Genomic DNA, 24,495 nt, shown 5'->3' with positions numbered 1-24,495 from the left:
ATGGGTCCCAATACTGTCTTCGACGGTGTATGAGAGAGTTTGATATATCATATATGGTTGAAATAAACTTTGAGTCCACCTACTCCATACACGACACACCCTTCTCCTGCACACTTTCCTCTTGCACATGAGATTAGCCAGAAAATGGTGGAAGAAGTTTGGAGAGAGTTGGTGAAAGAAAATGATGTGGATTTGATCGATGAACCAAACTTGCAGCGGCAACAAAAGCAAGCAGCTTTGGATGAAATGACACTAGAGGACTTCTTGCAGAAAGGAGGGTTAGGTACGGAAAATAATGAAACTCAATCAAATGGAAGGCCTAATGGGAAGAAAAGAAGTTACGCTATTGGGTTCAAAAACCAGAGTCAGAACCATGGGTTTCATCAACAAGCAGTTGTTACAAAGAGTAAAAGTGATGTTGAATGGCAGAAAAATAATCCAAAACCCACTGCTCATATTTCTTCTTCTTTAGTTGGTCGTGCAAATGAGTTTCTATATATGGAAGGATGATTACTCGATACACGTTACCCTTAGGCCAAGATCATCGTCACCACCATTTTATGAAAAGGGGGGAGGCGGTATTCATAAATGGAACCTGAGTTGTACTTTGGAGAAAGTGGGGGAAAGAAGATGGAAAAGAAGGATAAAAAATAGACAATCTGCTGCAAGGTCAAGGGCTCGAAAACAGGTCATCTTAAACAACTATAGACTATAGTATCTTTCTATTTGATACTCATACGGTATGTGTATGCATTCATGTATGCTGGATCTTTCTTATGAGTAAAGGGGTTTAGAAAACACCAATGATGACTATTGCACATGGTATTTAGCTTCTTGCATGTCAATGTCGTGCAAACTTGTAAATTTGTAATGTACTTGACATCTTTATGGTTCAACAGGCGTATACATTGTAGTTTGAAGCAGAAACTGGTAAGCTCAAACAACTCAGCCACGAGTTGCAGAAAAAACAGGTATATATTCTGGACAATGGTGGTCATTTCTTTTCTCATGAAACCACGTTGTTAATAGAAACAAACACCAAATGCCGTCTTTCACAAGTTTTGGGTTCCAATACCTCGACGGTGTATAAGGAAGGTTGAAATGTAGACAACTTTACCCCTACTAATACTATGTAGAGATGTTGCTTTCAGGTTCCATCGAAAATAAAAAGGGACCCCAGCCTTGCAAGGCATGAGGATAAAACCCTTATCCAACCTTGCTGGTATTTATAAAACCACGTTGTGAATGTTACCCTAAATAGCCTTTTTTTCTTTTTCTTTTTTTGTATAGGCTACATCTCCGGGAGGAAATCAAGGTTCACATAATAGTCATGTGTGCAATTGTAACATTGTAGTATGCTAAATGTCTAAATGTACAAAATATGGACTCATCAAAAGTATAAAATATAGATGACCAAAATTAAATTGATTCTGAATGTGTCCATATACATGTGATTTTGATCTTGTTTCCTACATATGTAAGGATCTAGTTGTCTATGCACAGACTGCCAACATGAAGATGTATAATTGGTTGGAGCTTGTTTGTTTCTTGCAAGTTTTGTGATGTAAAGATGATCAACTGTTTAGTGTTTTAGACTTTTAGGCACATATCCAGCTATATAAAAAATCCTATTTGCTAAATAAGAATTTTTCTAGTAATATAACCCACATTTATGAAGAGGTTACAAGCCAAATAGACATGCAACATATTACTTAAAGGAACTCAGAGGGCTAAAATAAGGTGAATCATGCAATGACTAGCCATAGTGAACCTTTTGTATGCCAACAAAACCACCTCAGAAGCATTTGGTTGAGCTTGATTCTCGATTTAACCGCTAACCCTTGCGATCTACATATGGGGTTATAAGGGACCACCCATCTTGTAATAGACTGAACCCCAGTAGAATTATCTTGCTTTCATATCTTTCACATACATCTAGGTTGCTCGGTAGTCATAAACAAGGCCTGCTGCCACACTTTTTGCTCTTCCATGGTCAAAAAACTTGGCAATAATAGCCAGTGCAAATTCTGGGGCACTTGAAAAACCCCTGCACGTGATTAGTCTCCCATCGATGACAACTTGAGAGTTGACCAAGTCATTGCTCTCGAGCTTACTCAGGACTGAAGGATGAGAAGTTGCTTTTTTCTTCTGACAGAAGCAAACTTTCAGTTTAGTCTATAGAGGTGGAAGATAGATATCGGATTAAAACAGAGAGCTTGTTAAGTACAAGTGAAAATGGGTCAGCTAGGGTTTATAAATGATTATAAAAATATATTCTCAAAATAAAAGTGTAACAGTTTAATGATGAAACGGTTCAAAATATTGTTAACATTTGAAAACACTTTAAGTGAAGGTCAACTCAAATTCTGTACAGCCAAACTTTTTACGTATAAATGTTATTTTCAAATAGTATCTCGGATTGATCCTTTCTTGTTTGAGTGTGTTGAGATTCACAAGTCCGTCAAGTATGATGACTACAAAACTTAATTAGAGATGAACTTACTTGGAGTAATCCTTGTTTCTGAAGAACTGAAATTGAGGAGCACATTGCCCCGTATTTTCGTCCATCGGAATCTTGTTCTTTAAGCAACTTTTTCAAAATCCTGGATTTTTGCAACCGCTCAACACCAGATGCTTCTCCCTAGAGTCAATACTCAGAAACATGAGTGGCCTTAAGACGATTACAATGAAGAGACGTTCTAAATATATATCTAAAAAGTCACTTTGTTTGACTCACTGGTAGAATGATCAAATCATATGTTGATTCAGCCGCATTTTTGATTAACTTGTCTGCAACCATTTTTATCCCCTGCGACCCCAAAACTGGCAAAGTTTTTTCCATTGAAGCAACCGTAACATCTAGCTTAGCTCTTCGTAGTATATCTACAACTGTAACCACCTCAATATCTTCAGATCCATTTGCAATAGGAATGAGAACCTGTGGTGATTAGACGAAGAATAACAGTTATAACAAAAAAAAAAGGTAAATGGAAGGAACCCTAGCCCCGGTATCACAATTGGATACCCATTTCAAGGAATTTAACAGTTATACATATATACATTGATCAGATATCTGATGAAGAAGAAAATATGAAACTCTTACACGAGGCGTATGATCAACAGCCCACCCAACTTCATTGAATTCTTCCTTCCGGGAAAGCTCATCAGCAGAGTCCATTAACTTGTGTAATCGAAGAAAAGAGAACAAATCAAGTTGAATTGATTATCCGTAATAGAACCATAAAATTAAGAGCTCTACAGACCCTAAATAAATCTAAATTTGGCAGTCCTAAATAGCGAATAACTAGATCACATCTCAAATTTTGGGATCCATAACGAACACACCTAAGAAAAGATACAAAATATTGTAAAAGGCGATATACTCGTAGGTCTCACCAAATATTTTCCCATCTCCATGGAAGCAGACTCCCCAAAAAGTTGCTCCACTAGTGATACAGAAAACTGAAAGCTGGTAGCAGGGCCACGACTAGTTGTTAACTCTTCAGAAACTTGAAGATTTGTTTTGACAGCCCGGAAAGTCGGAAGCTTATGCCAAAATGCTGGATGACACGTTGTCTGGGTGGAAACGCCCATTCATAATTAAATTACCACACATGTAGTATATTTTCATATACACAAAACATAGTATTAAATGTTTAACGCGCATGTATACCTTTTTTCTCTTGAGAAGACCCCAAGGCAAAAGTGTCACAGCTGGAGCAGCGCATATAGCACCATATAACCGTTTTTCTTCAGCTTGCTTCTTAGTAATTTCTTCGAGTGCTTTACAGTCTCTTAAACGGACAGAACCAGGCATACCTCCCTAGAGATGGTTAAGTGAGATAAATAAAACAAAGAAGTACCATAAAAATAAAGTGCAAAAAGAATGATCATAATGTTAGATAGCATAACAAAGCAAAGAACAGGCTGATGCAACACGTGTAAAAATTGAAGTTTGATGAACTTACAGGAAGAGCAACAAGATCAAAAGTTTGATCCGAGCATTCGGAAATGGATGTATCAGCAACAAGTACGGTACCGCCTGAAAGTTTAACTTCTAGTCCAGACTCAACTGAAGCAACAACAACATCTGCACCAGCTTGACGCAGTACATTCACCATTATAACAGCTTCCATTTCTTCTGTACCTAACCCTATTGGGATCAAAACCTACAAAAACCAACTCGATACACATAATTGTTCTTCTTCAAGTCCAAACATCATACTTGTAAAACCTCCAACCTATAAGTTAGTCTTACAGCACTTTACATATAAGGGTTTACTATTCTATTAAAAAATATTCACGTGATCACTCATCGTACTTGCATTCTCATTTCTATTTTGCTCAGCTAACTATTCAAACCGGCAAACAAAATGACATTGTTAAAGTCAACACCAAAGATAAAAGAAATAAGGAATTGTTTCAAAGTGCTAAGGGTGCGTTTAGTTCAAGAAAACTCCCCTGTTTTCCATTTTCATTTTCCAAGAAAACATGAAAAACAAGAAACGCGTTCAAATTGTATTTTTCTAAAAAAGTTTTCCTAGAAAATGAAAATTCCCCTTTCCAACTTTTGCACTAAATTTAGAAGACTGTTTTTTTCAGTTTTTGTTTTCACTTTTCTATTTTCCAAACCTTTTATAAACCTAAAATTAGAAAACAAGTGAATTTGAACATGTTTTCTAGTTTTCTAAAATGGAAAAATGAAAACTCCATCTTTTATTTTGAACGCGTTTTCAAAATTTTCAAGGGTTTTTTAGAAATGAAAAACCTTTTCATTTTCTAAAAAACTAGAAATGGAAAACTTGAAAACATTTTCTCGAACTAAACGCGCCCTAAACTTTCTACTCCATTTCTACTTTAGAATTGGGCTTTCATAACGTTATTTTATATAAAAAAAAATGTTTATACATTTGAATTCGCTAGGAGAAATGGGCCTTTTTTTCCGGCTCGTCCTAGCCTCCTAGGCACTTAAATCCTCAGGACCGGCCCTGATACTGTGTAATATATTAATGCTAAGCATAAAAATATCAATCCATCTATCTACCTATATCTAAAAATCGTAAACATACGAGGTTTTCCTATTCAGTAGCAAGTTTTGACATAGATGTACGCAGCCTAACTGGCATATCCTTTTAACCCTAATGACTTTATCTATGTACTTATATCTATTTGTATGAGCATGTGTGACAATCATATACATGAAGCTATGGATATACATATACTATATCTATATCTATATGTGTGTTTTATAAGATTCTTGAATATAAGTTTTTGTTTACCTTTTTGAGGGGGATTGGTGTGGGTATATCTTCAGTACTCAGTAGTTCAATCTCAATTGTAGCACCGCCGGCGGTGGCCTTTGATTGAAAAGATAAGGTTTTTGAGCTGAAATTGAAGTTGGTGGGTGGTTGCCGGAAGTGGGGTACGGCGGTGGATACGGTTTGTGGTGGACGGAAGACCGTCGTCACCGGGAAATTGAGAGACGCCATTTTACAAGAGTTCATTTTAGTAGTTAGCTGCTAGTGATAAGTAGACCATTGCGTTAGCTTAATTTATGGTGCTTATTATATTTTATTTGAAAATAACTTGTTAGTTGTTACAGTAGATTAAAGGGAAAAAAAAAGTTCTAAAAAAGCTCTATGGTCTTGGGCTTGCTATAATTTGGACTTCAGCTAGGTCGAGTCGTTTTGAACTACCCGCCACCCGGAGCTAAGTTCGAGCTTGTTAATTTTCACATAATTTCGAGCTTGGCCCATTTGAATTTTTTTATTTATTTTTTTCGTTTTTAAAGATTTAAGATTGGCTCATATGTAGTGATAACTGAGTTTTTTTTTTTACTTAAATGTATCCAATCTAATGGTGATGTAGCGTGAACATTTTTTTTTTCCTATCATTTTCTCAACTAGCTTTAAAATATGGAGATGGAAATATAAGACGGTCGGGTATCTAAACTTAGGTATGAAACACTCGCATATTGTTTTTTTTAATCTATAAAAATCAGGGAGGTCCATGCATTTATTCATTAAACAAGAAATAATAAAATATTAGTATGCTAAGGGTTCCATACATAAGCTTAGGTGTCTGACAACCTTATATTCTCTTTTCTTTTCAAATATTTACATGGGTCTGAATCTGACACATTCTTACAAGAAACAAAATATCTAACCATTAAGCCATTATATTGATCGTTAATATGTGCATAACTACCATTAATGTTTACTCTTTAATAAATTGACTAACAATAAATATAGATTGACAAGTTAATTGACTTTATAGATCTAAATTATATACTAATCTCTATTACATTATAAAGCATTTGTTAATTATATTTTTTTAACTTTAAGTAATTGAAAACTCAAAAATACCCATGTCACTTATTTATAATGCCATTAAAAAAATTATTTTTTAATTTATTCAAAACCTCAAATCTCAAATCATTTATTCATAAACCACTCATTTTACTCTATCTTGTCAAATTTCAACTAGTCATTTTTTTCTCTCATCCATAAATCATTTTATTCATCTAATTCATTTTATCTCAAAAACCGTACATCGATAAATTATAAAAATTATATGGGTGTTCTTAAAATTTCATGTTCTTTCATTAGAGTATCATTTGATTTACTTTCGAAAAATTTTTAAATCCGATGACAGAGCTCTTACGACTAACGAATTTGGTTATTACACTCTATGACCTATCACCTCCTATGACTTATTATATTCTATCACCTATCACCTCCACCATCTCACCGTTGCAACACGTGGGGACTTTCCCTCATTGTATTAAAAGAGTAAACAGTAGACAGATATAAAAGTAATTGCTCGTAACAAATAACAATGAGCATACTCGTATTATTTATCTTGAAATTAAATTATTGCAGTGTCTTCTCTAAAACAACAATCTATTTAAAGAAACTTGGTCAACATTAGAAACAGGGAAGCACCCGTGGCCTAATGGATAAGGCGTCTGACTTCTAATCAGGCGATTGTGGGTTCGAGTCCCACCGGGTGTGTCCATTCTGTTTTTTAAAAACCAATTTCAAAACGCCACAATCATTTTATTAAGAATATACGTCTAACTTCTTTTATGACCATTTCTTGCTCTTAGATGGGTCTAGCTGATGCGATTGCAGATACAATAGGACTACTAAGGACATGAGTTCCATTCACCTCGTACCAGCTTAAGTACCCAGAGTTACCATAATATCCATAATAAGATGGAGGTACATGAGTTAAGTCAATATCGACAGTAACCTTAAACTTAGCCGTACTATACTTCCCTTTGAAAAAAATCGTTGCAGGCTCCACGACAACGTTCATACCTATTGCAGAAGTTTGCACCATTGCTCGATACGTAGAACTTGATGTCTCCGCCACATTCGTTAACACCCTTTCAAAAGTGACACGGGTCGTGTTTGTATTGTTCAAAATTAGAATGAATGAAGGGTAGTTAAGATCAAGGGTTGCATTTGAACAATCAATCACTGATTTCTTTGAAATGATCCGTATCTCGTTTTGTGTGTAGTTCAATGCACAAAGATAGTTGATGTAGTCTTCAGCTTGAATGTCGTAAACTAGACCAGGATCCATGGCTTTATTTGGGTTAACTTGACCTGCACCAAAATCAAGAGGATTGCCTTGTTCTGCGCTGGTCATGTCAATGATTGTGCTTTTATTGTTGTCGAGAATATCAGCTGTTGTCATCATTGCAGACCGAATTGCAGCTGGACTCCAGTCCTTGTGGGCTGATTTCAATAAGGCTGCTATGCCTACTATATGTGGAGAAGCCATTGATGTCCCAGATACAACATTATAATCAGTAAGCAAATAATCATCTCCAATTGTTGCACTTTGTCTATTTGGTGCCCAGGCAGCCAAGATATCAACTCCAGGTGCCAAAAGATCAGGTTTTAGGATCCATGGAGATCTCTGGTCAGGCCCTCTTGATGAAAAGTCTGCAACCTGTGGAGCTGGCTTAACTCCCAAAACAGTTTCACTGTACTTCACACTGATACTTGCGTTTTTTGTGTTAATTATGTATTCTTTTAATGACTCTGCCACCTTGGTTTCCAGTATGACGAAGGGCAAGTTGAAATCTTTTGGTCGGCGGAAATTTCCTGAATCTGAGCTTGAAATAACTCCAAGAGCTCCACTCGCTTCAAAATCTTCAACTGTCAATCCATAATCGTTTTCACAAAAAACGTACTTGCCTTTAACATCTTTAGGATCAAGATAGTCACAAGTTTCTTTGCTTGTGTTTCCATATCCGTAGTAGATAGGGACCCTTTCAACCAACAGATTTTCGGGGTAAATCGATTTCCCAATTAGTGTTCCATACTTCTGATCACTTGGTGTCACGAATGCTGCCAATTTACGGTCTATGGTTCCTGCACCAACAGTTGTAATCCAAGGAGCTCCATTAGTTATCGTGTAATAATGAGGGCCAGCATTCCCGGCTGAACAAGATACAAAGATCCCTTTTTCCATAGCTGCAAATGCTCCAATTGCAATAGGGTTTTGAGAAAATCTTGTCTCGATAAAGCCTAATGATAATGACATCAGATCCACGCCATCTTCTATAGCCTGATCCATTCCGGCTAATGTGTCACTTGCTGCAGCATCATATGAGTTGTCAAGAAACAACACTTTGTACATGGCTAACCGAGCGTTTGGTGCTATTCCTGTGGCTGTCCCCTTTGCATACCCGAAATAATCAGCATTTTCTACACGACTGCCAGCTGCTGTTGAAGATGTGTGTGTCCCATGTCCTTCGTAGTCTCTAGGAGAATCATAGTCATCTGTTTTTGAAATGTTCTCCCTTCGGTGTTTCATTCCCTCACTGAATGAACGTGCACCAATAAGTTTCTTGTTACAAAAATCTTCATCTTCACAAGTTCCACGCCAACGAGAAGGGACTTCTGACATCCCTTTGTCATGAAAACTGTCACTTTCGGGCCAAATGCCAGTATCAAGTATGCCAATAATCATATCTTCACCAAACCCAGAAACGGGCCATAAACCAACATGTTTCTTTAGTCCCAAATACTTAGGTGTATGCGTCGTGTGAGCCTGTCCAACTTTCTCCTCAAACGTAGCAAGATGGCCGGGAGTTTTCTCAAGCTGGATTAGTTGTTTTTTGGTTAGGACCGCACTGAACCCGTCCATGACATGGTGATACGTGTACAGATGCTTTGCGGGAACTCCATCCGAAAGAGTTAAAAGTACAGAAGTGTACCAGTTATGGAGATTAGAAAAAGGAGATGGCATCATTGATTTGTCCATAAGAACAATATAAGCTTGATAATCATCTGATGCAGATGTTGATGACACAATTGATATAACTATGAAAGTGAAAAGAAGGGATATGAATCTGATATTCATAGATTGTGGCATTTTGCTGTAAGATGTTTTGAAGTGACAAAATAAATCTCACATATATATACATGCACATGATACAATGACAAAAAGCCAATAATTATAAGCCGAATAGATAGATACCATTTCAGAAGAGCCACGGGCTAAAGTATAGATATAGAATTTCTATAGCAATGTAGTTGTGACCATAACTAAGTTTGCATTCTGGATTTATGTGTATAGACATCGTGATCACTTGGATTCTGAAGATGCAAATGACAATATCTAAGGACCTCTATAGATTTCATGTTAGTGAAAACAAAAGGTTAATGGGGGGAACCTTAGCCCCGGTAACCCGTATGGGCTTATAATGCCAGTGAAATATCTTCATGTTAGTGTCTATACATAGAATGTGTCATTCTGTAATTGATTGCCCATTTTATGTCTTATTCTTTCAAAGATGAGTTTTTTGCAACATAAATGATTCTGTTAGATAGAACAATTTGTTATAGAAATAAGGGCTTCATATAGCCAATGAATAAGGAAACAATACTAAATCTAATACATACTGCAGCTAAGATTCTAATAACTTGATGGTTAAATTTTTTATTACTAAACTAAATAGTTTATTTAATACGCCCCACAAGATAGGTGACCCACTAGGGAAGCCCATCTTGAACTTTAACTTGAAATCTTGGACTTGCACTTGTAGAGAAATTCCTTATTACGTCCTCACAAGATTATTGACCACATCTTGGACTTGAACTTGAAACATTGATCTTTGGCTACCACTTTTGTTTTTGAGGTAGCAAAGAATCTGATTGAGGGACTGAAAACTTGATGGAAAAATTGGTTGCTTGTTGGAGCAACATGGGTTATCTTTTTTTCTTTAGGAGCTCGTTGGAGTGTTGTAGGCTCTGATATCATATTGTGATATGAATAGAATGAAGGGTTTTACTTTTATACAATCAATGTATAATACAGGAATAAGCAAACAATACTAAATCTAATACATACTATAATTAGGAATCTTGTAAATGTAATTAACTAAATTAATCAGTTTCTTTAATAGTAGTGAAGACATGTAAACCTATACCAAGTTCAGTATGAAACGAAGTAATGTGTACAAGATGACATATTGAATTCGGTATTCATAACAAGCATAGTACACATAACAAGTTCAGAGATTGAAAACATTGAAACCTTTGCACAACTACTGAGATCAGTATAAATTAATCAACAATAATTATTAGTTAGTGAATTCGATAGGTAGGGCCATTCGAGCAAATAACTAACAGATATGAATGTACAAACAAGAGATAAAGAATAACGCACACAACACAATGAGATAATACCCATGAACTTCACAACCATTGACTACCGAGTTTGATGGAAAACCATGTAGATCATCTTCATACCGAATTCAATAGTCACACAAGAATAACACATAACAAATTTACTATGAATAAAAAAAAACTCTATAGCTGTATATATCATTTTAGCACAAACTACTCAGTCATACAAAGTCAATTACACATATATTAACACAAAAGAACATAAACAGATGAAGATCACATTTATTCCCGAGTTCACTAGAACTGTAACAAAATTAACGTGTGAACAAGCCTCAACTTATAGCGAACAAACCAAAAGTGATGTAACCAGACGTATTAGAGCAGACATACTCCAAGATCACCATGTAAAGAGCAAGTGCTGTCCTTTTGTGTGAGAGGTGGCAAAATCTTTTGTATCTGCTTGTTCAGTTAATTCTATAGCAAGCCGGGTCAGGCTGGTAACAGGTCTGGGTCAAGATGGGTTCAGGTCAATAAACATAATATCAATCGGCTCCGGGTCTAAACAGGCACCCGAGACAAAAAAAAAGTAGAAAACAGATGTAAAACAACTATGTTTAACAAATTTAACTTCCATGACAATAAGAAGTTAAGGCATGGCATCTCCAGTGCTGTCCTTATGTGTGAGAGGTGGCAAAATGTACAAGTCACGTCAGACTGGGTAATGGGTCCAAACGGGTCTGGGTCAAGATAGGTTCAGGTCAATGAATATAATATCAATCGGATCCGGGTCAAAATGGACCCGGGTCAAAACAGGCATCCGAGATAGAAAAGTAGAACACGGAAGTTTAACAACTATGTTTAAAAAATTCAACTCCCATGAGAATTAGAAGTTAACGCATGACATATCCATTCATTGATATCAGCTAGCTCTTTTATGTGATTTGAAAATATTAAGAAACTTGATTAAGAATGGTCATTATAACAGTTAAAGACTTATACGGATTAATTAAATGGATGTATGAAATAAATCAGCCACTAAAATGATGTTCATTGGTTGCTAAAAATAGTGGATTATTTACATTTTGGGTTGCAGGGTTTTATAAGTCCAAGTTTGGGTTGGGTTTGGGTCAAAACCAAAACAAACAAGCACCCGTGGCCTAATGGATATGGTGTTTGATTTCTAATCAGGCGATTGTGGGTTCAAGTCCCATCGGGTGTCTTTCTTTAAAAAAACCAGCTTCAGAACCCCACAATCAGTATTAGGAAAACTTCTAACTTGCTTTCTTTATGCCATATATATACCATTTCTTGCTCTCAGGGTGCGAGTGCAGATACAATGGGACTTCGAACAACACGAGTTCCGTTCACCTCGTACCAGCTTAGATATCCAGAATTACCATAATATCCGGCATAGGTTGGAGGGACATGAGTTATGTCAACGTCGACTGTAACCTTAAACTTAGCCGTACTATACTTCCCTTTGAAAAAGATCGTTGTAGGCTCCACGACAACGTTCATACCTGTTGCAGGAGTTTGCACCATGGCTCGATACGTAGAACTTGATGTCTCTGCTACATTCTTTAACACCCTTTCAAAGGTGACACGGGTCATGTTTGTATTGTTCAAAACTAGAATGAATGATGGGTAGTTAAGATCAAGGGTTGCATTTGCACAATCAAAAGCCGATTTCTTTGAAATGATCCTTATCTCATTTCTTGTGTAGTTCAATGCACACAGATAGTTGATGTAGTCTTCAGGTTTAACGTCGTAAACTAGACCAGGATCCATGGCTTTGTTTGGGTTAACTTGACCTGCACCAAAATCTAGAGGGTTACCTTGTTCTGCAGTAGTCATGTCAAAGATTGTGCTTTTATTATTGTCGAGAATATCAGCTGTCGTCATCATTGCAGACCGAATTGCAGCTGGACTCCAGTCCTTATGGGCTGATTTCAATAAGGCAGCTATGCCTGCTACATGTGGACAAGCCATTGATGTCCCAGATACAACATTGTAATCAGTAAGCAAATAATCATCTCCAATTGTTGCACTTTGTCTATTTGGTGCCCATGCAGCCAAGATATCGACTCCAGGAGCCAAAAGATCGGGTTTTAGGATCCATGGAGATCTCTGGTCAGGTCCTCTTGATGAAAAGTCTGCAACTTGAGGAGCTGGCTTAACTCCCAAAACAGCTTCACCGTACTTTACACTGATACTTGCGTTTTTTGTGTTAATTATGTATTTTTTTAACGAATCTGCCACCTTGGTGTCCAGAACGACGAATGGCAAATTGAAGTCTTTTGGTCGTAGAAAGTTTCCTTGGTCGGAACTCGTAATAACTCCAATAGCTCCACTGGTTTCAAAATCTTCAAGTGTTATGCCATAATCAGTTTCACAAAAAACATACTTTCCTTTAACATCTTTCGGATCAAGATAGTCACAAGTTTCTTTGCTTGTGTTTCCATATCCATAGTAGATAGGGACCCTTTCTACCAAAAGATTTTCGGGGTAAATCGATTTCCCAATTAGGGTTCCATACTTTTGATCACTTGGTGTCACGAATGCTGCTAATTTACGGTCTATGGTTCCTGCACCAACAGTTGTAATCCAAGGAGCTCCATTAGTGATTGTGTAACGATGTGGGCCAGCATTCCCTGCTGAACAAGATACAAAGATCCCTTTTTCCATAGCTGCAAATGCTCCAATTGCAATAGGATTTTGAGAAAATCTTGTCTCGATAAAGCCTAATGATAACGACATCAGATCCACGCCATCTTCTATAGCTTGATCCATTCCGGCCAATGTGTCACTTGCTGCAGCATCATATGAGTTGTCAAGGAACAACACTTTGTACATGGCTAACCGAGCGTTTGGTGCTATTCCTGTGGCTGTCCCCTTTGCATACCCAAAATAATCAGCATTTGCTACGCGACTGCCAGCTGCTGTTGACGACGTATGGGTCCCATGTCCTTCGTAATCTCTAGGAGAATCATAGTCATCTGTTTTTGAAATGTTCTCCTTTCGGTGTTTCATTCCTTCACTGAACGAACGTGCACCGATTAGTTTCTTGTTACAAAAACCTTCACCTTCACAAGTTCCACGCCAACGAGAAGGGACTTCTGACATCCCTCTGTCATGAAAACTCTCACTTTCGGGCCAAATGCCAGTGTCAAGTATGCCAATAATCATATCTTCACCAAACCCAGAAACGGGCCATAATCCAACATGTTTCCTTAGTCCCAAATACTTAGGTGTATGCGTCGTGTGAGCCTCTCCAACTTTCTCCTCAAACGTAGCAAGATGGCCGGGAGTTTTCTCAAGCTGTATTAGTTGTTTTTTGGTTAGGACCGCACTAAACCCGTCCATGACATGGTTATACGTGTACAGATGCTTTGCGGGAACTCCATCCGAAAGAGATGAAAGTACAGAAGTGTACCAGTTATGGTGATTAGAAAAAGGAGATGGCATCATTGATTTGTCCATAAGAACAATATAAGCTTGATAATCATCTGATGCAGATGATGGTGATGACACAATTAATATAATTATGAAAGTGAAAAGAAAAGATATGAATCTAATATTCATAGACTGTGGCATTTTGCTCTAAGATGTTTTGAAGTGACAAAACAAATCTAACATATATATATATATATATATCCATACAAACGATACAATGACAAAAGGCCAATATTCATAAGCCGAACAGATAGATGTCATTTCAGAAAAGCCATGGGCTAAAGAATGAATATAGCATTTTTCATAACAATGTATTTGTGACCATAACTAAGCTTTTAGTCTGGATTTATGTGTATAGACAGTGTGATCACTTGGGTTCTGAAGATGCAAATGACAATATCAAAGAGAACCACTGCAGATTTCGTATACATAGCAAGTGTTATTCTGCAAGTGATTGCCAATTTCATATGTCTTATCCTGTAAAAGATACGTTTTCTTGCAAGATTTAGTAACAGTGTCTATTTCAAAGTCTTGTTTTTATATTGCATTTGATTGCATGTCCTTGATGCTCACCTTCATTGATTATATATACAAAGATAAAAATAAGTACCTATTTAATTATAGAAGCAAATCTACAATTAAAATTGAATTTGTGTCCTGAATGACTTCAATAGATTTGATTGTGATACGAACCAAAGAACACGATATAAGGGTTCTTGCAATTCGAGAAGCAAGGATCTCCTAAAAGTCTTACGACCTTAATTCAATTTATCCATAATAAATGTTAGAACTTACTGTCTATATAAATACTAATCCTATAGCTTGATTAACAAGCTAACTAAATAATATAAAAGATATCATAACTATAGTAATACAATAGTTTCCTAATCATCATAATAATAAAACTAATATTATATTTCTAAATAATAATAATATAATCTTCCAGCAGATCCTAAAGACAAACTACAAATACTTAGTGAAGTTTTAGGGGGTGTTTGGTTAAGGGTTTTACAAGGCTAGAAACAATAATGATAAATCACCGAATATCTGTGATGCAGCGAGAAAAAAAGATAAAATGGGATAAACAATCGAACCGGTTGATTCATGAGAATGCCAAGAACAATTCTTCTAACTATCGTTGATTCAAAAGAATACCGATAATCAGGGTAAATTCACAAACACTAACACACACTTGTGATAGGAAGGTTAAAACTTTTCATATATTTCATCATAATGTCATACAAAAAACATTATAATCCCATATATAAGCCAACTAGTATTTAATAGTACAACCTTGCACATTCTTAATTATTCAATAATCCCAAAATCATTTATGAAAAAACTCATCAAGTTCTTTCAAAACTTGACCTTCATCAATCTGCAATCATACTGATTGGTTGATATCATAAGTAGCATCATTTTCAGCCTGTATATGTTGTTGTTGACTTGATGATCCTGCTTCAAACATAACAATTTCTCTAGATGAGTCAACTGCTGAGAATTCCTTGATTCAAACACCTTTAAACGTTTCAGTATTAAGCAATGAGTGTTGCAAACCAACTGAAGACAAGAACAACAAGATATCACTCGAATTGATGTGCCTGAAAGGTTATCGAGTTCGGTACTTTTGAAATCAAAAGCATCCAACAGACGATTAGTGCATGAACAACCTTAACATACTTAGCTGCAGTTTATTTATTTAAGGGTTAATTATATAAAGGGTACCTGAACTAATGCATTCAGTCAAATTTTATTTTTATTTTTTGACTTAATAAACAAAAATAACCGTATTTTTTACTTAATACATACAAACATTATTTATATATTCAGACATTTAAAAAGGTAAAGAGTGTGGTCGGCTCTTTTCATCCAACCTCCAATAGAGGCTTGAGGTTTCGGATCCTGAAATCGGCCCAGCAGGGCCGAGTGAAATGAAGGTTGAGGCGTGTAGGGTGTGGTGCTTTTGACTTTTTTTTTTTTTCTTCTTCTTTTGTCTTGCATTGTTTTTGAACATTAGGACTGTTCTTTGTGTTTGTTTATTTTAAAAAATATATTTTTTTTCTTAAACAAATTCAAACCACACCCTACTAATTCGGTTTATTTTTTGGCTCATTTTGGCTCAAACTAAAAGGGATATGGCAAGTTGTAATTAGTGGTTGTCTTACCAAAATTTGGTTTTTCGGCAACCATACCTTCCCTTTAACGTGTTACTGGTCCATCCGATCATCTTTTTGGCCCAACATGAACTCCAATTTTTTGTCACATGGTGATCCAAACTCATATTAAATACCTCAGTTCAACCATTTCAATTGAGAGACACTGTGTATTATTCTACACAATAAGTCAACTAAGTTCCTAACAATTGAAGAATGAAAACAACTACAAATCAAGAATTACAAGCTTGAGTATGTGTTTTAGCGTGTGTGTGTGTGTGTATGTGCGGATACTAGTGTTTGTATTGAGAGAGAATTAGATTGAAAGTGGATGAGTAGAAGTAAGAATAGGTGAAAAGTTACAAAATATGTGTTGGGGGATTTATATACATAAAAACATATTTTACATCTAACCCTTTCAACACTATTACTTGTACAAAATATAAATTCACACTATATTTTATATTTCTAACAAAAAACATAAAACCAAGAATATGAAATAATTATTAAGGATACAATCCACCAGTTGTTGAGAAGTGACATTGTTTTATGAATCTTAGTTTTGACTCGATCCAAAGTGTACAAGAAAAAGATAGTATGTTTCTTTAATACAATCAAGTGGAAGGGCTGAAAATGTATCTCTCAAGATATCAAAGATGAGTGGGTCACATAACTGGAGTACACCCGTTAGTTCATGGGCTTCTGCAACTGTCGACGGTCGTACACTTGGGTATATATCCAGTGCCGGCTCAAGCTTTTTGGTGGCCTTAAACGAGATCGATTTTAGAGGCCTAGTTTATTAGCTATAAATTAAAGTAAACAAAGAAATACTCTTAAAAAAAGGTATCTACTGCTATTACAAGTTTATTAGCTGCTGATGCAGCAGTCGATGCTGCTTCTGGGATCAGTGAATAATATTAGAAAAGAGAAACATAAGTGAATAAACTTATCTAATTTTACACCCAAAAATTCAATCATAAGAATGTTGGAGAAAAATCATATTTTGAAAGAGAAATATCCCAGGCTTTTCAATTTTTAAGGAGGTGAAGACTTTGAGGACACAAGATGCGAGGCTGAGGGGCTGTTGCGTTACCCTATTCCTTTTCTTTTTGGCCAGTTAACTTTTTTGTTTTAGCCGTCACAATTATTAAGGTAGTATACAAAAGCTTGAAAAAAAATTGGGGGCCTTGTCAAAATGGGGGCCCAAAGCACATGCTTGACCCCAAAGCATTGTTGGGTCGACCCTGTATATATCCAAACACACTGCAGTAAAGGAAGACAACCTTCCTACAAGAACTTTATTCATTTATATCAACAAAAAACTTGTAATTCGTTGTTTTCACAATCTGTTAGTTATCATCAGATTAGTGTTTTGTAATTAAATTTTATCATATGATGGGTTGTTCATATGAATGATTATTTAAACCTCTTTTGGTTTTGTTTCTCTTCAATTTTTTCTTCACCAGTTAATTAAGTACTGGAACCAGGAAATCAAAGTTTAAACAAACACTCCAAAAAGTGAATTGAGGCTTATGCATGAGGAAGGTGATCAACAAATGTGAAAGACTTATATACGGATTAACCGGATGTATGAAAATAAAGCATCCACTAAAATGATGTTCACTAGTTGCTATAAATAGTGGATTACTATGTCCAGGTTTGGGTTGGGTTCGCTTTAAATATTGGCTGGGCTGGGTATGGACTAGATGCGAATCAATAATTTTGGGTTTGGGCTATTGATTGTTTTGGACTTGGGCTATTGATTGGAAACACTTATTTACGGATTAGTTGTCTTGATTATTAACTTGTTTTGTTTTATTTACTTTAATACTTATGATTTATGAAACTCAAAGATATACGCTACAAAAACTAAAAGAAAATTATTATTATTATTATTATTATTTAACTTATTCGGTAGTATACAACTATAATATAAGATCTTTTCTATTATATATATATATATACTAAATATTCAGTTAGAAAACAATATCAGTAAATTTTCTTTGTATAATGGTGAAGTCTTGTACTTAGTTTATCCAACGAGATGTTAACCATTGACCATTACAAATATTCAGAAGAAAAAATCCAAAGATTGTCATCTCTGATGATCGGACAACCTTTTATCTCTTTTAATTTTCTGTTAATTTAGAAATGGAATGTCTTTTTGTATTCTAAAAACTTTAACAAAATAAAACTTTTTTGAACTTTCAAAAATTTAGAAAAATGTAGACTCTATTTTGTTATATCACGGTTTTAATAAAACTAAAAATCTATTTTGCTATTTCAAAAAGTTTAATATAATAAGAACATTATTTTGTTTTAAAAAATATGATAAAAATGTTTTAGAGAATGAAATTATTTACAAACTTCTTTCTAAAAATACTTATTTTTAAACAAAACTCCTGAACTTAGAATCATGTCGTACATATTAGAGGCTCCATTATGTGCCGTCTCCATCTGTGCCACCCACTTCCCATTGTTTAAACGTATTTTGTCGTCTAATTACTAAAGGGTTGAACTTGCAAAAGGAGGGTCAGAAGAAGGTTGATTATGTTTATTGGCGGTTCCCTATTGGTGATGGAGGCTACTCCACGCCACTAAAATAATCAGAGCAAAGTGTGTTATGTGTGAAAACATCCTTCTCAAATGAGTGATTGAGAGGAGTATTTATAGAGGCTGAGGAGACAAGATCTGAATACGTGTCTCCTATGACGTTTCAGTACGGTTTGGAGCCCGTTGGGAGCGTACCTTTCTTAACGGTGATTGGCTTAGTTAGTACATCATCTTGTCCTGTTGGTTGGCCACGTGCTATTCACATGACAATCTATTTGTTCTATCATGTTGGATCTGGATCTTGGTCCGGATCATGCGATTACTTCTATTCGGGAGCTACGCTGCTCTATATGTATTCGGGAGCTACGCTGCTTTATGTTGCTTTGATCAGGTCATAGTGCTAACTAAGATGGTGCACTATCAAGCCCCCCAGCTTGGCATTGTAATGCTTAGAATGCTAAGTTAAAAATAAAGAAAAAGAATCACTAAGTAATATATTTTCGGGAGCGTGTTTTGGGGATCCTTTCTCTAGTTTGAATTCGCGATGGTGTTCGGATATCGATCCCGAATGTCCATCGTACCTTACCCTTCCCCCCTCTAAAAACATAACAAAACGAGAGTAACTCCTAAATGTTCTAACGGTTTTTTTTTTGTTCTTGTTTTTTCTTTTTTTTTTTTTACTAAATACAGATTTGTATTTATTATTTATTTGTTATCTTATTTTTGGAAAGCACCATGCTTCGATCTGAGCTTCCTAAAAAGCATCCTGCCTAATTTGTGAAACATCTCATCAAGGAGAGACACTATAAAAAAAGAGGGGGGGGGGGGGGAGAAACTCACTTATCTCTTTTTTTTTTTGTTTATTTTCACCTCTCTTAAAAACCCTTTCCACATTTAAGGTTACCCGAAACGAACCACATTTGACCGGAGCATATGCTCCCGATCCGGAGCTTCTTGACCTCTTTAGTTTCTGCTACTGTTCCGTAGCCTTCCCATAGCTCCAGTTTATTAGCAGCCGTAACGCCACCTTCTCCATTCCCGGAGCCTAATTGGTCGAAGCATGTGCTCCCGATCCGGAGCCCCCTTGTGTTCGTTTTTTCCGCAGCCGATCCGGAGCCATCTTGTGGTTCTCCATCCGTAATACACACATATATATGTATATCGGGTCCAGCTCTTGATAACCCCGTGCTTCCGATCAACTGACATCCACTCTGAAGCGCTTAATTGTATATATGTAATATATACATATATATATATATATATATAATATCGGAGCTTTGACTACCAATCTGGGGGCTGCCTGTCATTGATCCGGAGCCTGTGATACCCACTCGACCAGATCCAACCGGAGCTTGTAATACCTACCTGACCGAATCCGGAGCATCCTATTTTCTTTTGGGCTTCTGTATCCTACTCATCTAAATCGGAGCACACTTTTGATCTGGAACCTCTCTTAGGTTTCTGGGATATAGGCTACTTGAATCCGAAACTTACTTTGGCTTGAGCCGGAGCACGTACTTGAGTCGGAGCATACACTTGAGCTGGTTCGAGGTTCGTTTGGTTTCCTGATTTTTAGTCCCCGGGTCCGGAACCTGTATTGCCGAATTTGGAGCATAAGTCCATTTCCTCAGGTTTGTCCTATCACTTTATCTTATGGCAAAAAGAGATTTGAAAAAGCAAACTTGTAGCTTGAGCTTTGATGAGTTAGGGTCCTTTTTATCGGCATATAGGTTCCCGCCCGGGTTGGGATATATGCTTCCACAACCATACCATATAGCTACTAGGGCTCCCCCGGGAAAAGTTACCCTTTATTGTGCTGCCTTCGAAAAGGGTAATATGCGGCTTCTTTTCACCGATTTTTATTGTAGAGTCCTTAACCATTTCCATGTTCATGTTTCTCAAGTAAATCCTTATGGTAACGCTAGGGTAACTATGTTTGAGGTTTCTTGTCGGAGTCGTAGGAGGGATCCTAGCCTTACTTTGTTTAGGAGGTTCTTTAGGTTAGCTAAAGCTGGGAGTTGGTACACCTTTGAGAAGCGTCCAGAAGATGAGGTAGGTGAGTGTGTAACCGGAGTACCGACTTCCATTAAAGGTTGGAAATCTCGGTTCTTTTATGTTGATGAGTCTGTGATACCTTCTAACTATCCTTTTGCTCTGACCAAACGAGAAAAGTCTAGAGGCTTCCGTCTAGTGGGTTCGACATGTCTTTAGTTGTTGAGATGACTAAGTATCCATTGGAGTATCGTGTGCTTCCAGAGCCTATCCTTTATCTCACCGGCTTATCCAAGCTATGGTCCCATCATCCTGCTATTCCTAAGATAGCCGTTGAAGGGCGGGGTATGGTTCCGGAATACTTTTCATTAGATCTTTATTTCAATATTGTTTTCGTTATCCTCCATTATTTTGTTCTTATTACTTATTCGCATATGCATGCCTTTACTAACTTTAACTTTCTTTTTGTAGTGATGGGGCTTAGAGGATATCTTAGAGATGGTCACAATAATGGTTCCTTTACTCCTAATCCTCCCAATACCGCAGTTGTTCCTTTAAGATTTTACTAATGAGATAGTTATTGCCCCCGAGGAAGATGACTTTGTGGAGGGCCACTCAGATCCTCCTTCTGATAATGAAGTTGTAGCCTCTCATCCTGCTTCCGGTGTTGACAATTATGTCCCTTTTGGTACGACAGCCGCTCCACAGAAGAAAAGAAAGCTTACTCGTAGTGCTCCCTCTGACTCACAGGTTCCATCGATCCATGAGGAGGGTACTAGCTCTGCTGCTCCCCACCGTACCCATTCTGATCCACCTAGATGCGGCATCGTACTTGTGAATGGTGGTAGGCCGTTGCCTCCACTCGGGCCTGGTAAGGGTAAGGAGCGTAGGACTTTGGAGAAAAGACGAGAGGCGGAATCAGGGGTAGACGGTGGAGAAAAGGAGGAAGATGAGGGAGGTGAGGACCCTCCTCTAGATGTTCCCCAGGGTACATTTGTTCCTCCCTTTAGTAAGGTTACACACATGAGTACCCTTGAGGACGGTGAGGAACGTCTTGATTTTGTCCGAAACATCATGGTGCCTCATCGAGTGCAGATGACTGAGAATATGCGTAAGAATGAGTTCGTGGATTTTGCTAATGGGGCCGGGATTGACATCCTCAACGCGCTGGTATGTTGCTCCCTTCTCTCTTTTTTTTTTGTTAATTATATAGTCATGCTCGTGTTATGTACGCTCCCTTATTATTAACTTGCTATAATTTTGATATCTTGTAGTCAGGGTACATGACACGCCTCTCTCTTTCCGAGGATGAAAGACACAAGCTCAAGAAGCAGAATGGCAAGTTAAAAGAAAAAGTGAAGTTGTTGGAAAATTCTGAAGGGCGTGCTCGCCAGCATACTGATCTTAAGGTTCTCAGTGAGAAGCTTGATTTGAAGGATCGTGAGATAGAGAGTCTGCGGGAGCAGCTAGGAAAAGTCCGGAATGAGAAGAATGGATGGAAAGATAAATATAATGAAGCTAAACAGCAATCTAAGGGTTTTGCTGCAGATCTCGTGGATCTAGGGAATCAGATGACCAAGCTTCAGGACAGTAGGACTAGGCATGTCAAAGAAGCTGAGGAGGCTGTTGCTGAAAAGAAGCTACTTGTGGAGAGTTTGCCTTTGTTGTTTAAAAAATTCTTGAAAAGTGATGAGTTTAGTGAAGTGCTAACCAAACTACAGTCTCATGTCATGGCAGCGGGTGGTCATAAGGTTCTTCACAACCTTCCTCGTAAGTATCTGAAGGTTGATCCTACTACACTGGATGGACATAAACCGACTGCTATGGATACTCTCAATGCTGCTGCCTCTCAGATGGAGGATATGGTGTTCCCTTACGTCACCGCATTGGCTTCTAGCTCTGAGCTTACCACTGATGAGATCCTTGCCATTGATCCGAAGGTGATTCCGGAAGATGATTGATTGGTACCACTTATCTTTAGTGTTGACTATCTCAGCCCTGCGTGGCTTTATTGATGCCTTTGTTGGCAATGTATGAACATTTTTATTTTCTCTTGTTCCGTATGTGTACTCGGAGTTATGGTTGTGATGTATTGAGAACAATTACTTTACTCTTCTTTATCATTTATGCGTGTTACCTATTAATCACTTGACATGCTTTCTTGTTATAAGGTACACCGATGCTCCCTTTTAATTTGATGGGGCATGCTATTTGCTTTTGATAGACTTTTCATCGATATGTGATGGAACATGCTACTTAGCTTTTCTTTGAGTTGTTAAAATATGATAGAGCATGCTATTTAATTTAATATAGGAGCATGCAATTTCTTGTCACGAAGTACATCGATGTTTTATTCTCATTTGATGGAGCATGTTATTTGGTTTTGATAGAACTTCATCAACACATCATGGAGCACGCTACTTAGCTTAATAAAGGAGCATGCGATGGAACATGCTTATGTATTTTGATAAGGGAGCATGTGATCGAACATGCTTATATAATTTCGATGAAGGAGCATGTGATGGAACATGCTTAGATAAATTTGATGAAGGAGCATGTGATGGAACATGCTTATATAATTTTGATGAAGGAGCATGTGATGGAACATGCTTATATAATTTTGATGAAGGAGCATGTGATGGAACATGCTTATATAATTTTGATGAAGGGGCATGTGATGGAACATGCTTATATAATTTTGATGAAGGAGCATATTATTGTTTCAGGCCGCCGTTCGAGAACGGGCTTACATAAGCTCCTAGTTTTTGCTCCATATTGTGCATCAATGAGCGTGATCATTGTGAACTTATCATTGTAAGTTTTTCACTCATTGTTAACTTTTAAGACAAGTATATGAAAATTAGCTGTTTAGCTGCAGCTTTTCATTTAAAAGTTCTGGCCGCAGCCATGCTCCAACCCGGATAATTGGGCTTAATTACAAAAAACATGTGGCCTGAGCCTACATGGAGCGTTTAATTTGTTATATTTACACAATGGACAAAGTAAGAGAATTTTTCTAAACGGGTGTTCTTCTTTCACTGCTTCAAAATAAGATTTCTTTCGCCTTTCACAAGTAGCATCTTTTTAGTTGTGCTCCATTCCAAGTTCTGGGGAGGCCTTCTCCCTCCATAGTGGCTAACTTGTATGCACCATTTCCACATGCTTCAATCACAATGTAAGGACCTTCCCATTGGGGTCCCAATTTCCCAAGGTTTTCTACCTTGCTTGCTTCATTGTTGCGAAAGACAAATTCTCCGGGGAGGAAATTCTCTCTACGAACTCTCTTATCATAGTATCTTTTCATTTGGCTTTTGTGCTGGGCTTCTCTAATCGTTGCTATTTCTCTTCGTTCTTCTAAAAGATCCAAATTTGTTAGGAGCTGATGCTCATTTTCTTCATCACTTAGAAATCTTCTTCTGGTGGGAACACTCACTTCTGGTGGGATCATTGCTTCGGTACCATACACTAAGCTATATGGTGTGACTCCATTGCTAGTCTTTGGTGTAGTTTTGTGTGCCCATAATACTTGATGAAGCTCTTCCACCCATCCGGAATGGCTCCTTCCCAATCTTGCTTTTATTCCTTGTACAATTGCTTTGTTAGTTACTTCTACTTGACCGTTGGCTTGTGGATGTGCCACGGAAGTGAAAGATTGTTCGATTTCTAGGTTTTCGCAAAATGTTCTGAAGACTCCT

General features: G+C 37.1%; 3 protein-coding genes and 1 non-coding gene across 5 annotated transcripts; 1 reads left to right on the top strand and 3 right to left on the bottom strand.

The window, feature by feature from the left end:
* Nucleotides 1–1,571: 1,571 nt before the first annotated feature.
* On the bottom strand, nucleotides 1,572–5,562 carry LOC122599787 (protein DJ-1 homolog C). 2 transcript variants are annotated; one of them, XM_043772365.1, is made up of 8 exons: nucleotides 5,280–5,562; nucleotides 3,969–4,169; nucleotides 3,674–3,823; nucleotides 3,397–3,576; nucleotides 3,104–3,181; nucleotides 2,738–2,938; nucleotides 2,504–2,641; nucleotides 1,572–2,148 (listed from the first exon to the last, which is right to left on the bottom strand). In XM_043772365.1, the coding sequence occupies exons 1-8, from the start codon at nucleotides 5,502–5,504 to the stop codon at nucleotides 1,936–1,938; spliced, it is 1,386 nt and encodes a 461-aa protein (XP_043628300.1). In that variant the 5' UTR covers nucleotides 5,505–5,562; the 3' UTR covers nucleotides 1,572–1,935. The 2 variants fall into 2 exon arrangements, with proteins under 2 accessions (XP_043628300.1, XP_043628301.1); XM_043772366.1 differs by having other exon boundaries at nucleotides 1,572–2,145; nucleotides 5,280–5,560.
* A 1,378-nt stretch (nucleotides 5,563–6,940) lies between these two features.
* On the top strand, nucleotides 6,941–7,013 carry TRNAR-UCU. The gene has a single exon. It is a non-coding gene; the product is annotated as a tRNA-Arg (tRNA).
* Nucleotides 7,014–7,104: 91 nt separating this feature from the next.
* LOC122601460 (subtilisin-like protease SBT1.7) lies at nucleotides 7,105–9,393 on the bottom strand. The gene has a single exon (XM_043774217.1). The coding sequence runs from the start codon at nucleotides 9,391–9,393 to the stop codon at nucleotides 7,105–7,107; it is 2,289 nt and encodes a 762-aa protein (XP_043630152.1).
* A 2,570-nt stretch (nucleotides 9,394–11,963) lies between these two features.
* On the bottom strand, nucleotides 11,964–14,243 carry LOC122601458 (subtilisin-like protease SBT1.7). Its single transcript, XM_043774216.1, has one exon. It carries the CDS (start codon nucleotides 14,241–14,243, stop codon nucleotides 11,964–11,966), a length of 2,280 nt encoding a protein of 759 aa, XP_043630151.1.
* Between the last annotated feature and the right edge of the window lie 10,252 nt (nucleotides 14,244–24,495).

This window comes from Erigeron canadensis, chromosome 5, assembly GCF_010389155.1.
Source record: "Erigeron canadensis isolate Cc75 chromosome 5, C_canadensis_v1, whole genome shotgun sequence".
Lineage (NCBI taxonomy): Eukaryota > Viridiplantae > Streptophyta > Magnoliopsida > Asterales > Asteraceae > Erigeron > Erigeron canadensis.
This window is presented reverse-complemented; position numbering and strand designations above follow the sequence as displayed.